This window comes from Bos taurus, chromosome 2 (assembly GCF_002263795.3).
Source record: "Bos taurus isolate L1 Dominette 01449 registration number 42190680 breed Hereford chromosome 2, ARS-UCD2.0, whole genome shotgun sequence".
Taxonomy (NCBI): Eukaryota; Metazoa; Chordata; class Mammalia; order Artiodactyla; family Bovidae; genus Bos; species Bos taurus.
This window is the reverse complement of record NC_037329.1, coordinates 10,665,708-10,680,349: the sequence shown is the minus strand read 5'-3', so window position 1 is coordinate 10,680,349 and position 14,642 is coordinate 10,665,708. Positions and strand designations below refer to the sequence as shown.

Below are 14,642 nucleotides of genomic sequence, written 5' to 3'. Positions count from 1 at the left end.
AGTTTTATGAATATTGGGCTTTAAACCAATTTTTTCACTGTCCACATCCTTACCATTTGTTATTAGTTGTGTTTTTAATGATAGCCATTCTGGCAGAGGTGTGGTGGTACTGATTCTGTTTTTGATTTGCATTTTCCTGAAGACTTATGATGTTGAGCATCTTTTCATGTATTTTTTGGCCATAAGTATGTTTTTTAGAAAAATGTTCATTCAAGTCCTCTGCCCATTTTTGGTTGGGTTATTTATTTGTTTGTTTTTGATAAGTTATATGATTCCATTTTATATTTTGGATACTAACCTTTTATTGGGTATATCATTAACAAATATCTTCTCCCATTCAGTAAACTGCCTTTTTATTTTGCCAAGAATCTACGTGTCCAAAAAAGTTTTAGTTTTTTGCAGTCTCATTTGTTTATTTTTGCTTTTTGCCTAAAGAGCCAGATCAGACTAGTAATAATATGCTAAAATTTATGTCAAAGATCATGATACCTGTTTTCTCTAGGAGTTTTTTGATTTGAAATCTTAAACATTTAAATTCTTAATCCATTTTTAATTTGGTTTTGTATATGGTATGAGAAAGTAAATCCGTTTTTTCTTTTCCCTTTAGCTCTCCAGTTTTCCCAACACCATTTATTGAAGAAGCTATATTTTTCCTATTGTATATTTATGCCTCCTTTGTTGTACATTAATTGACCATAAAAGTGCAGGTTTATTTCTGGGCTGTCTCTTCTGTTGTAATGATATATGTGTCTGCTTCTGTGCCACCTACATACTGTTTTGATTACTGTAGCTTTGTCGTATAGTTTGAAACCAGGGATTATGATTTTGAACATCTTTCTCAAGATTATTTTGAGAAAAGACCCTCATCTATCTCAAAAACTTTTATGTTTTCATACCAATTTTAGAATTATTTGTTCTGGTTCTGTAAATGCCATTGGTATTTTAATAGGGTTTACATTAAATCTGTACATTGCCTTGGGAAATATGGTCATTTTAACAGTATTCTTCCAATTTGTGAGCATGGTATATCTTTCCAATTTTTTGTGTTGTTTTAAATTTATTTCATTAATGTCTTACAGTTTGTGATTTTAAGTCTTTTATCTCCTTTGTTAGAATTATTCCTAGGTAATGTATTCTTTTTGATGCAATTGTAAATGACATTGATCCTTAATTTCTCTTTCTGTTAGTTCATTGTTGGTTTGTAGAAATATGACTTGTGATTATTAATTTTGTATCCTGCAATCTTACTGAATTCATTTATTAGTTCTAATAAATTTGGGGGCATCTTTAGGATTTTCTGTGTATAATATCATGTCATCTGCAAACAGTTTTACATCTTCTTTTCCAAGTTGGATACAGTTCATTTCTTTACTTGTCTGACTGTTATGGCTAGGACTTCCAGTGTTCAGTTGCTGAGTTATGTCTGACTCTTTGCTCTTTCCTGAACTCTAGCTCACCAGGCTCCTCTGTCCTCCACTATCTCTTGGAGTTTGCTCTAATTCATGTCCCTTGAGTAAGTGATGCTATCAAACCATTTTATCCTCTGTTGCCCCCTTCTCCATTTGCTTTCTGTCTATACAGCCTCAAGGTCTTTTCCAGTGAGTCAGTTCTTTGCATCAAGAGGCAAAAGTATTGGAGCTTCAGCATCAGTCCTTCCAATGAATATTCAGGGTTGATTTCCTTTAGGATTGATTGTTTTGATCTCCATGCTGTCCAAGGGACTCTCAAGAGTCTTCTGTGAACAGCACCACAGTTCAAAAGCATTAAATTGTACTCAGCCTTCTTTATGGTACAATTCTCAAGTCTGTACATAACTACTGGAAAAGCCATAACTTTGACTATATGGACTTTTGTCAGCAAAGTGATACCTCTGCTTTTTGAATACTTGTCTAGATTTGCCATAGCTTTTCTTCCAAGGAGCATGTGTCTTAAATTCATGATTGCAGTCACCATCTTCAGTAATTTTAGAGCCCAAGAAAATAAAATCTGTCACTGCTTCCACTTTTTCCCCTTCTATTTGCCATGAAGTGATGGGACCAGATGCCATGTTCTTTGTTTTTTGAATGCTGTGTTTCAAGCCAGCTCACTCACCTCTTTCACCCTCATCAAGAGGCTCTTTAGTTCATCTTCACTTTCTGCCATTAAAGTGGTATCATCTTCATATCTGAGGTTGTTGATATTTCTTCCAGCAATCTTGATTCCAGCTTGTGATTCATCCAGTCTAGTGTTTTGTGTGATGTACTCTGCATTTAAGTTAAATAAGCAAGGTGACAGTATACAGTCTTGTCAAACTCCTTTCCCAATTTGGAACCAGTCAATTTTTCCATGTCCATTCTAGCTGGTGCTTCTTGACCTGCATTTAACTTTCTCAGGAGACAAGTAAGGTGGTCTGGTACTCCCACATCTATAAGAATTTTCCAGTTTGTTGTGATCCAGATAGTCAAAGGTTTTAGTGTAGTAAACGAAGCAGAAGTAGATTTTTTTTTTTTTAACTCCCTTGCTTTCTCCATGAGCCAACAGATGTTGGCACTTTTATCTCTGGTTCCTCTACCTCTTCAAAACGACTTCCAATACTGTATTCAATAAAAGTAGTGGGATGGGGCATCCTTGTCTTATTCCTTATCTTAGAGGAAATGCTTTCAATTTTTCACCATTAACTATGATGTTGGCTGTAGGTTTATCACATATGACCTTTATTATGTTGGGGTATGCTTCCCCTGTCACCTACTTTGTGGAGAGTTTTTTGTTTTTTTTTTTTAACTTTTTGATTTATTTTTTTATTGAGGGATAAATGCTTTACAGAATTGTGTTGATTTCTGCCAAACATCAACATGAGCCAGCCATAGGAAGGTGTTTATCATAAATAGATATTGAACTTTGTCAACACCTTTTTCTACACTGATTGAGATAATTGTATGATTTCTGTTTTTCACACTGTTAATATGTATCATATTGATTTCTTTGCAGGTACTGAAACATACTTTTCAGACAAATCCCACTTGATCATGGTGTGTGATCTCAAATTCTGACTTTTAATATTTTGAGGATATTTACATCCGTGTCCACCTTTGATAATGACCTGTAATTTCCTTTTTTGAGTGGTGTTTTTGTCTTGTTTCAGGGTGATGTTGGTCTCATAGAATGAGTTTGGAAGACTCTCCCTTCCTCTTTGATATTTTGGAATTGTTTGAGAGGGATAGGTAGTAAATCTTCTTTAAATATTGGTAGTATTCTTCAGTAAAGACTTCTGGTCCTGTTGATTAAATTTCATTACTGGTAATTTCTTTTTTCATCTTTCATCTTCTTCTCAATTCAGTCTTGGGAGATTATACATTTCTAGGAATGTATATTTCTTCTAGCTTGTATATTTTATTGGGATATAATTGTTCATCATAATCTTTTATGATATTTTGTATTTTTATGATGTTGATTATAACTTCTTTTTCACTTCTAATTTTATTTGGGCCCTCTCTTTCTTGATGAGCCTGGCTAAAGATTTTTCAATTTTGTTTATCTTTTCAAAGAACCAGATCTTATCTTCATTGATATTTTACAACTTTTTTTTAGTCTTTGTTCCATTTATTCTGCTCTGATCTGTATGACTTCTTCCCTTCTACTAACTCTGAGTTTGTTTGTTCTTTTTCTAGTTCCTTTGGGTGTAGATTAGGTGGTTTATTTGAGAATTTTGTTCCCTGATATAAGCTTCTATTGCTGTAAACTTCCCTCTCAGAACTTCTTGTAAGTTCCCTCTTAGAAAAGTTGCTTCCCATAGATTTTGGATCATTGTGTTTCCATTTTCTTTTGTCTCCAGATAGTTTTCGTTTGATTTCTTCAGTGACCCGTTGGTTGTTTAGTAGCATATTGTCTAGCCTCCACATACACATATTTTTATTTTTTTACAATTTTCTCGTGGTGATTTTATTGTGCTAGGAAGAAATGCTTGATATGATTTCAGTCATCTTAAATTTATTTAGACTTGTTTTCTGGCCTAACATGTGATTGATCTGTCCTTGAGAATGTCACATGTGTACTGGAGTGTGTACTCTGTTGCTTTTTGATGCGATATTGTATATATCCACCATTTAATTTGTTGTTTAAGGCTAGTGTTTCTGTATCGATCTTCTGTCTAAATGATCTGTCAGTTAATGTAAGTGAAGTTATTATTGTCCCCTACTGTTATTGTGTTACTGTCAATTTCTCCCTTTATCTATGTTAGTATTTGCTTTGTGTACTTAGGTGTTCCTATGTTGGGTACATAGGTATTTACAATTGTTATATCTTCCTAGATCAATCCTTTCTTCATTATGTAATATCCCTCTTTGTTTTTTGTTAGAGTCTATGTTTGAAAGTCTATTTTGTCTGATAAAAGTATTGCTACCACCAATTTTGTATGGAATACTTTCTCCATCCCCTTACTTTCAGTTTGTGTGTCTTTATTTTTTTTTTAATTAATTTTATTTTATTTTTAAACTTTACATAATTGTATTAGTTTTGTCAAATATCAAAATGAATCCACCACAGGTATACATGTGTTCCCCATCCTGAACCCTCCTCCCTCCTCCCTCCCCATACCATCCCTCTGGGTCGTCCCAGTGCACTAGCCCCAAGCATCCAGTATCGTGCATTGAACCTGGACTGGCATCTCGTTTCATACATGATATTTTACATGTTTCAATGCCATTCTCCCAAATCTTCCCACCCTCTCCCTCTCCCACAAAGTCCATAAGACTGTTCTATACGTCAGTGTCTCTTTTGCTGTCTCGTATACAGGGTTATCGTTACCATCTTTCTAAATTCCATATATATGTGTTAGTATACTGTATTGGTGTTTTTCTTTCTGGCTTACTTCACTCTGTATAATAGGCTCCAGTTTCATCCACCTCATTAGAACTGATTCAAATGTATTCTTTTTAATGGCTGAGTAATTGTGTGTCTTTAGATCAACCTGCAGGCAGCATATGTATGGGTTATTTTTTTATATTCATTCCGCCATTCTGTCATTTGATTGAAACATTTAATCCATTTAGATATAAAGTATTGATAATTACTGATATCTATGTACTTGTTTACATTTTGTTCATTGATTTCTGGTTGTTCTATAGGTTCTTTTTCATTCATTTAATCATTTGCTCTCTTCCATTGTGATTTTATGAATATCTTTAATATTATTCTTGAGTTTGTTTCTTTTCTTTTGTGTTGTACTACATGTTTTTGGTTTGTGGTTACTGTAAAAATGTATGTGCATGCTCAGTAGCTCAGTTTTGTCTTTATGACCACAAGGACTGCAGCCTGTCAAGCTCCTCTGTCCACAGAATTCTCTAGGCAATAGTACTGGAGTGGATTGCTATTTACACTTCCAGGTGCTCTTCCCAACTCATGGGTCAAACCTGCATCTCCTGGGTCCTCTGCATTGGCAGGCAAATTCTTTACCACTGAGCAACCTGGGAAGCATAAAATGTGTGTGTGTCTGTGTGTGTGTTTAAAATCATATATATATATATATATATATATATATGTATTACATATGATTGATTTAGTTGATTATCTCTTAGATTCAAATACTTCCTAACAACCCTACAGTTTTATTCTCCTCTCCATTTTTAATGTTTTTACATATTATATTTTAAATATTTTGGGGCATCCCTTAACTACCTTTCGTGCATCCCTTAACTACTCAACTACACTCACAGTCAAGTGTAACTCAGTCTCTTGTCAGGGCACTGCTCCTTTCTCCTGGCTCCTGGTGTGCACAAGGTTTTGTTTGTGCCCTCCAAGAGTCTGTTTCCCCAGTCCCGTGGAAGTTCTGTAATCAAATCCCACTGGCCTCCAAAGTCAAATTCCCTAGGGGTTCTGAGTTCCTTTGTTGGACCCCCAGCTTGGGCTTCCCTAGTAGCTCAGTTGGTAAAGAATCTGCCTGCAATGCAGGAGAACCACGTTTAAGCCCTGGGTTGGGAAGATCCCCTGAAGAAGGAAATGGCAACCCACTCCAGTACTTGTGCCTGGAGAACTTCATGGACAGAGGAGCCTGATAGGCTACAGTCCATGGGATCACAGAGTTGGATACGGCCATGCAACCAATTTTCATTTTGACTTTACTTACTGTGGATATGATTTTACTACTTTTGTCTTTTAACTTTCCTACTAGTTTTATAAGTGCTTGATCCACTGCCTTTACTGTGTGTGTGCCTTTACCAATGAGATTTTTCCTTTTGTGTTTTCCATATTTCTAGTTGTGCTCTTTTCTGCTTAGAGCAGTCCTTTTCAGGTTTCTTATAAAACTTTTCAGTGGTCTTTTCAGTTCAGTTCAGTCCAGTTCAGTCATTCAGTCATGTCTGACTCTTTGCGACCCCATGAATTGCAGCACGCCAGGCCTCCCTGTCCATCACCAACTCCCAGAGTTTACACAAACTCATGTCCATTGAGTCCGTGATGCCATCTAACTATTTTGTCCTCTGTTGTCCCCTTCTCCTCTTGCCTTCAATCTTTCCCAACATCAGGATCTTTTCAAATGAGTCAGCTCTTCACATCAAGTGGCCAAAATATTGGAATTTCAGCTTCAACATCAGTTCTTCCAGTAAACACTCAGGACTGATCTCCAGTCCCCTACAATGAAAAGGACTTTTTTTTTTTTTTTTTTGAGTGTTAGTTCTAAAAGTTCTTGTAGGTCTTCATAGAACCATTCAACTTCAGCTTCTTCAGCATTCCTGGCCGGATTACTGTGATATTGAATGGTTTGCCTTGGAAATGAACAGAGATCATTCTGTCATTTTTGAGATTGCATTCAGGTACTGCATTTCAGACTCTTTTGTTGACTATGATGGCTACTCCATTTCTTCTAAGGGATTCTGGCCACAGACGTAGATATAATGGTCATCTGGTTAAATTCACCCATTCCAGTCCATCTTAGTTCGCTGATTCCTAGAATGTCGACGTTCACTCTTGCCGTCTCCTGTTTGACCACTTCCATTTTGACTTGATTCATGGACCTAACATTACAGGTTCCTATGCAATATTGCTCTTTACAGCATCGGACCTTACTTCTATCACCAGTCACATCCACAACTGGATGTGTTTTTGCTTTAGCTCCATCCCTTCATTCTTTCTGGAGTTACTTCTCCACTGATCTCCAGTAGCATATTGGGTACCTAACTACAAAATTCATGGGCTGACCTTCAAATTTGAATGACAGCCTTGGCAAATATTCTTAGTTGTAACTTTTCCTTTTGTCACTTTGAAATATTGTATCACTCTTTTCTGGAGTGCAAAATTTCTGCTGAAAAGTTAGCTCAGAGTCTTATGGATACATAACTATTTGCTTTTCCCCTGCTGCTTTCAAGATTCCTTCTCTTCTTTACTTTTTGCCAAAAATTGGTGTGAACCTCTTTGGTTGATCTTGATTGTGATTCTTTGTGCTCCGTGGACATGGATGGCTGTTTTCTTTCCCACTTTAGACAAGTTTTCATCTATTTTTTCTTCATTTAAGTCCTCAGCCACTTTCCTTCTCTCTTCTCCTCCTTCTGTGACCATTGTAATGCAAATTATGGTATGATTGATGTCTAGAATTGTCTTAAACTCATTTTGTTTGACTTTTATGTCTTTTTTTCAGTTAGGCTTAGGTAATTCGGACTACTTTGTCTTCCAGTTCACTGATCCCTTCCTCTGTATCAGCTAATTTGTTGACTCCTTCTAGTGTTTTGTTTGTTTGTTTTGTTTTTTTAGCTATTTTATTAGTTCCGTTTGATTCCTCTCTATGTTCTAATGCTTGTTAAACTTCTCACTGGTTCATCCATCTTCTTCTGTGTTCCTTGAGCATCTTATGCCCATAATCTTGAACTCTTTTATCAGGTAGATTGCTTGTCTCCCCTTATTTAGTTATTTTCTGAAGTTTTATGTTTGGAACATATTTCTCTCATTTTGCCTAATTCTTTTTGTTTATTTCTATGTATTAGATACATTGGTTACATTTTCAAGTCCTGAAGATGTGTACTTATGTGGGGTATATCCTTTGAGACCCAGCATCTCCTCTGGTCATGAGAATTACGTGCTCGAAAGGTATCCCATATCAGATCTACATGGCCTGGTTGACTGCCAAGTGCTGCCTCACGTGATGGCTGCCTGCCCACTGGTGGACAGAGCTGGGTCCTGGTGCAGCTGGTTGAAAGGTCCAAGGGTCCCATGCCTCAGCCAGCTGGTAGACAGTGTATGTCCTAGTAAGACTGGCTGTGGGACCTCTGGTGAATGGAGCAAGGACCAGGCCCCTGTTGCAAGATGATGGGTCCCAATGAGGCTGGGTGTATAGCCCAGATGGGTCCCAGGACTGTTGCCAGCTCCCTTGTGAGCAGGTCATCCCTTAGTGCTAACAACCTAAAAGGAGGACTCCAAAATGGTACTTGCCATCCTTGTAGTAAAACAGGCCTCCAAAAGTGGCTGCCACCCTCATCCCCATCCCCAAAGGGAATGCCAGTTGCCTCCTGTCTCTCCAAGAATCTCTCCAAGATGAACAAGCTGGTCTGATGCTTCTTTCATCTTACTGCCTCTGCAGTGGGCCTCAGAACATATATTTGCATGTGCCTTTTTAGAGCAAAGTCATTATTTCCTACCACCCTCTGGTTCTTCCATATGTAAGCCCTGCTAACTTCCAAAGCCAGATATTCTTGAGGTTTGTCTTCTTGGTGCAGGACCTTTCTGGTTGGGAAGCCTAATGTTGAGCTTGGACCTTTTTCTCCTTGGGAAGAACCTTTGCAGTTGTGATTATCCTGTTGTTTATGGGCCACTGACCCCAAGGTGAGGCTCTAGACTATATTACATCTCTTTGTCTCCTACCCATCTCATTGTGGCTACTTCTTTCTGTCTTTAGTTATTAAAGTGTTTTCTGCTAGTCTTCCTGTCATTCTCTTAGTTACCCTGAAAATAGTTTTAATTTTGGTGTGTCTATGATCAAGGAAGGAAGCCTGGGGTCTCCCTTCTCTACCATCTTAGCCACATTCCCTAATTTTGCTTTTTTTTTTTTTTTCCCCTCAGTGTTTCTCTTTGGATGGTTTCTTTTTCTGAATATATATTAATATCTTCCCCTTCAATGTGAACTCTACCATTAATGCACCAAATGCATTGCTTACCTCACACATTTAAAATTGACTGGGCACTGTTTATATCTTCTGTGTCTCTTGTTTATCTTATAAATATTTGGAATTCAGTTATTTTATGCTTTTAATTCAAGTGTAGTTAGTTTATAATGATGTATTAGTTCTATGTGTATAGAAGTGATTCAGTTGTATATATATATATATATATATATATATTCATGTGTATATATAAAGTCTTTTCCAAATTCTTTTCCACTATAGATAATAAGAAAATACTGAATATAGTTCCCTGTGCTATGCAGCAGGTCCTTTTTTACTTATTTTATATATAGAAGTGTGTATATGTTAATATCAAACTCTTAATTTGTCTCTCTACCCATTGCCTGCTACCCTCTTTGGCAGTCTTCAATTTTTTTTCTCTGCCTGTGAGTCTATTTCTGCTTTGTAAATAAGTTCATCTGCATTATTTTTCAGATCTCACATATAAGTGATATATATATATTTGTCTCTGACTTATTTCACTTAGTATGATAATCTCTAGTTCCATCCATGTTGCTGCAAGTAGCATTGTCATTCTTTATATGGCTGAGTAATATTCCATTGTGTGTGTATACACACATATTGTATCCTCTTTATCCATTCACCTGTCAATGGACATTTACATTACTTCCTTGTTTTGGCTATTATAAATAGTGCTGCAGTGAATGTTGAAGTGAGTGCATCTTTGTGAATTAGTTTTCTCTATATATATGCCCAAGAATAGGATTGCAGGATCATATGGTAACTCTATTTTCAGCTTATTTATTTCAGTGTTATCATTAAGTCTAACATCTGTATCATTTCTGGGTTATTTTTGATTGATTACTCTCTTTATGGGTCATATTTCTGTGCTTCTTTATATGCTCGGTATTCCTTGATTGGATGCCAAATATTGTGAACTTTTTATTGTGTGTGCTGAGTATTTTCATCTTTATATAATACTCCTTAGCTCTTTTTTCTTGGATGTAGATAGGTTATTTGGAAATAAGTCTTGCTTTTTAATATTTGTTAGATGGGAATAGAACCACATTGAATCTGGGACAGGTTATTCATCACTGCAGAAGCAAGACCCATTTTAGTACTCTACTCAATGCTCTATGACTTAATGAATTTTTTCTGGGTAGCCTCATGAGAATAAGTATCATAGATTGGTACCAGATATTTTTTCCTTGATTCATTTGGGATGGGCCTGTCTTTGGTCTTAGGTGAAGTGAAGTCGCTCAGTCGTGTCCGTCTCTTTGTGACCCCATGGACTGTAGTCTACCAGGCTCCTCAGTCCATGGTATTTTCCAGGCAAGAGTACTGGAGTGGGTTGCCATTTCCTTCTCCAGGGGATCTTCCCAACCCAGGGATTGAACCTGGGTCTCCCACATTGCAGTCAGACGCTTTACCATCTGAGCCACCAGGGAAGCCCTTGGTCTTGGGTAGTTTCTCACATAGAAGTCCTATAAGTACTAATCCATTATCTTGCTGACTACTCCTCTAGGGAATTCTCTGAGGATTACTGGGGCTCTTTCTCTGTGCAGCTGTCTCTTTTCTGGTATATCCAGTGTCAATATTAGTCCAGAGATAGACAAAAAGAAGCCAGATTTCATGTACGATATTCTGTTTATATGTGTTTGACCTGACATTTGGTAAAGGAATTGTCCAACTGAAGATGATTTAGAAATTGCCTAAAATCACAGGAGAGCAATACATTGAGAAGATGTCTGATCTGAAACTGGATACCCTGAAGGTGTGCAATGAGAAAAACTGCATCTAAGGGTTAAATGGCTTCCCTGGTGGCTCAGAGGTTAAAGCATCTGCCTCCAATGTGGGAGACCTGGGTTCGATCCCTGGGTTGGGAAGATCCCCTGGAGAAGGAAATGGTAACCCACTCCAGTACTCTTGCCTGGAGAATCCCATGGACCAAGAAGCCTGGTAGGCTACAGTCCATGGGGTCGCAAAGAGTTGGACATGACTGAGCGACTTCACATTCAAGGGTTAAATATATTCTTCCTGTTTGACAACATATGGAAATTTACCCATTACCACCCTCCCAAATTTATGTTCAGAATAACCTTACAAGTCACAGGACAGGAATGACTGCTGATTTCCAACAGACTGTAACATTTTAAATATTTATTTGTATCTTTAAACAGCAAGTTGAAGTTAACCAATATACTTGTTTGATATTTTAGAAACAAGCTCTTCTAGAGAAAAAAATGGCTTATCATTTACAAAAAATGCAAGAAAGTGGCATTAAAAAGGAAGATATGAGGAAAAATACAAATGATTACGGAGAACAAGATGGACTACATTATGAATGTGAGAATATTAATATCTAATGTAGCTATGTAGAAAGTGCTTGACTATATATTTATGTAAAAAATTCTTTTGCAAAACAATTGCTCATGCTTGCTATCTGCTTTGTACCAGGGCAGGATTCTAGGAATTTCCCTATCACAGTTCAAGTTGAAATGTAGACATATATATATATATATATATATATATATATATATATATATGTAAATTAAACAAACTAAAATAGCCTTATCAAGTGATTCAGCAGAGAGTCATGCCTAGACTGCAGTTCTAGTCAACTTCCTTATACTTATATATTTTGTGCTCAGTTCAGTTTAGTCACTCAGCCATGTCCATTTCTTTGCGAACCCATGGACTACAGCATGCCAGGCTTCCCTGTCCATCACCAGCTCCCAGAGCTTACTCAAACTCATGTCCATTGAGTCAGTGATGCCATTCAAACATTTCATCCTCTGTCATCCCCTTCTCCTCCCACCTTCAATCTTTACTAGGATCAGGGTCTTTTCCAAGGAGTTAGTTCTTTGCATCAGGTGGCCAAAGTATTGGAGTTTTCAGCTTCAGCATCCATCCTTCCAATGAATATTCAGGACTGACTTCCTTTAGAATACACTGGTTGGAGCTCCTTGCAGTCCAAGGGACTCTCACAAGTCTACTCCAACACCAAAGTTCAGAAGCATCAATTTTTCAATGCTCAGCTGTCTTCACAGTCCAACTCTCACATCCATACATGACTACTGGAAAAACCATAGCCTTGACTAGACAGAACTTTGTTGGCAAAGTAATGTCTCTGCTTTTTAATATGCTGTCTAGGTGGGTCATAGATTTCCTTCCAAGGAGCAAGCATCTTTTAACTTCGTAGCTGCAGCCACCATCTGCAGTGGTTTTGGAGCCCCCCAAAAATAGTCTTTCACTGTTTCCATTGTTTCCCCATCTATTGGCCATGAAGTGATGCCATGATCTTGGTTTTCAGAATGTTGAGTTTTAAGCCAACTTTTTCACTCTCCTCTTTCACTTTTATCAAGAGGCTCTTTAGTTTTTCTTCACTTTCTGCCATAAGCGTGGTGTCATGTGCATATCTGAGGTTATTGATATTCCTCCTGGCAATCTTGATTCTAGCTTGTGCTTTATCCAGCCTGGCTTTTTGCATGATGTATTCTGCAAATAAGTTAAATAAGCAGAGTGCCAGTATGTAGCCTTGACATACTCCTTACCAGATTTGGAACCAATCTTTTGTTCCATGTCCAGTTCTAACTGTTGTTCTTGACAGGCACACAGATTTATTAGGAGGCAGGTCAGGTGGTCTGTTATTTTCATTTCATTAACAATTTTCCACCATTTGTCGTGATCCACACAAAGGCTTTGGCATAGTCATTAAGCATAAATAGATGTTTTCCTGGAACCCTCTTGCTTTTCCGAGGATCCAACAGATTTAGTCTCTGTTTCCTCTGCCTTTTCTAAATCCAGCTTGAACATCTGGAAGTTCATGGTTCATGTATTGTTGAAGCCTGGCTTGGAGAATTTTGAACATTACTTTACTAGTATGTGAGATGAGTGCAATTGTGTAGTAGTTTGAGCATATTTTGGCATTGCCTTTCTTTGGGATTGGAATGAAAATTGACCTTTTCCAGTCCTGTGGCCACTGCTGATTTTTCCAAATTTGCTGGCATATTGAGTGCAGCCCTTTCATAGCATCTTCTTTCAGGATTTGAACTAGCTCAACTGAATTCCATCACCTCCACTAGTTTTGTTCATACTAATGTTTCCTAAGGCCCACTTGACTTCACATTCCAGGATGTCTGGCTCTAGGTGATTGATTACACCATTGTGGTTATCTGGGTCATGAAGATCCTTTTTGTATAGTTCTTCTGTGTATTGTTGCAGCCTCTTCTTAATATCTTCTGCTTCTGTTAGGTCCATACCATTTCTGTTCTTTATTATGCCCATATTTGCATGAAATGATCCTTTAGTATCTATAATTTTCTTGTAGAGCTTTCTATTCTTTCCTGTTCTATTGTTTTCCTCTATTTTTTTTTGCATTGATTGCTGAGGAAGTCTTTCTTATCTCTCCTTACTATTCTTTGGAACTCTGCATTCAAATGGCTATATCTTTCCTTTTGTCCTTTGCCTTTCACTTCTCTTTTTTTCTCAGCTGTTTGTAAGGCCTCTTCAGACAACCATTTTCCCTGTTTGCATTTCTTTTTCTTTGGGATGGTCTTGATCACTGCCTCCTGTACAGTGTTATGAACCTCCGTCCATAGTTCTTCAAGCACTCTATCAGATCAATCCCTTGAGTCTTTGTCATTTCCACTGTATAATCATAAGGGATTTGATTTAGGTCATACCTGAATAGTCTGGTATTTTCCCCTACTGTCTCCAGTTTACTTCGGAATTTGGCAGTAGGGAGTTCGTGATCTGAGCCAGCTCCCGGTCTTATTTTTTCTGACTGTATAGAGTTTCTCCATCTTTGACTGTAAAGAATATAATCAATCTGATGGGCCCCGCCCATTAGAACAAGACCTAGTTTCCTCCTCAGTCATTCTCTCCTTTCAGGAAGCTTCCATAAGCCTGTTATCCATCAGAGGTCAGACAGAATGAAAACCACAATCACAGGAAACAAACCAAACTGATCACATGGATCACAGCCTTGTCTGACTCAATTGAAATTATGAGTATGCTGTGTAGGGCCACTTAGGACAGACTGGTCATGTTGGAGAGTTCTGACAAAAAGTAGTCCACTGGAGAAGGGAAGGGAGAAGGCAATGGCACCCTACTCCAGTACTGTTGCCAGGAAAATCCCATGGATGAAGGAGCCTGGTGGGCTGTAGTCCATGGGGTTGCTAAGAGTCAGACATGACTGAGTGACTTCACTTTCACTTTCCACTTTCATGCATTGGAGAAGGAAATGGCAACCCACTCCAGTGTTCTTGCCTGGAGAATTCCATGGACAGAGAACCCTGGTAGGCTGCAGTCCGTGGGGTCGCACAGAGTCGGACACGACTGAAGCGACTTGGCAGCAGGCAGGAGAAGGGAATGGCAAACTACTTCAGTATTCTTGCCTTGAGAATCCCATGAACTGTGTGAAAAGGCGAAAAGATAGGACACTAATGATAAACTCCCCAGGTCGGTAGGTGCCCAATATGCTACTAGAGATTGGTGAAGAAATAACTCCAGAATGAAGAGACGGAGCCAAAGCAAAAACAGCAACCACTGGTGATG

General features: G+C 37.9%; 1 protein-coding gene across 1 annotated transcript in view; it reads left to right on the top strand.

The window, feature by feature from the left end:
* Positions 1 to 14,642, top strand: part of FSIP2 (fibrous sheath interacting protein 2) — a 142,481-nt gene that overhangs the window by 25,008 nt on the left and 102,831 nt on the right. The window contains exon 8 of the mRNA XM_059877827.1: positions 11,303 to 11,429. Coding sequence (XP_059733810.1) covers positions 11,303 to 11,429 — 127 coding nt within the window. The remainder of the gene's footprint in view (positions 1 to 11,302; positions 11,430 to 14,642) is intronic.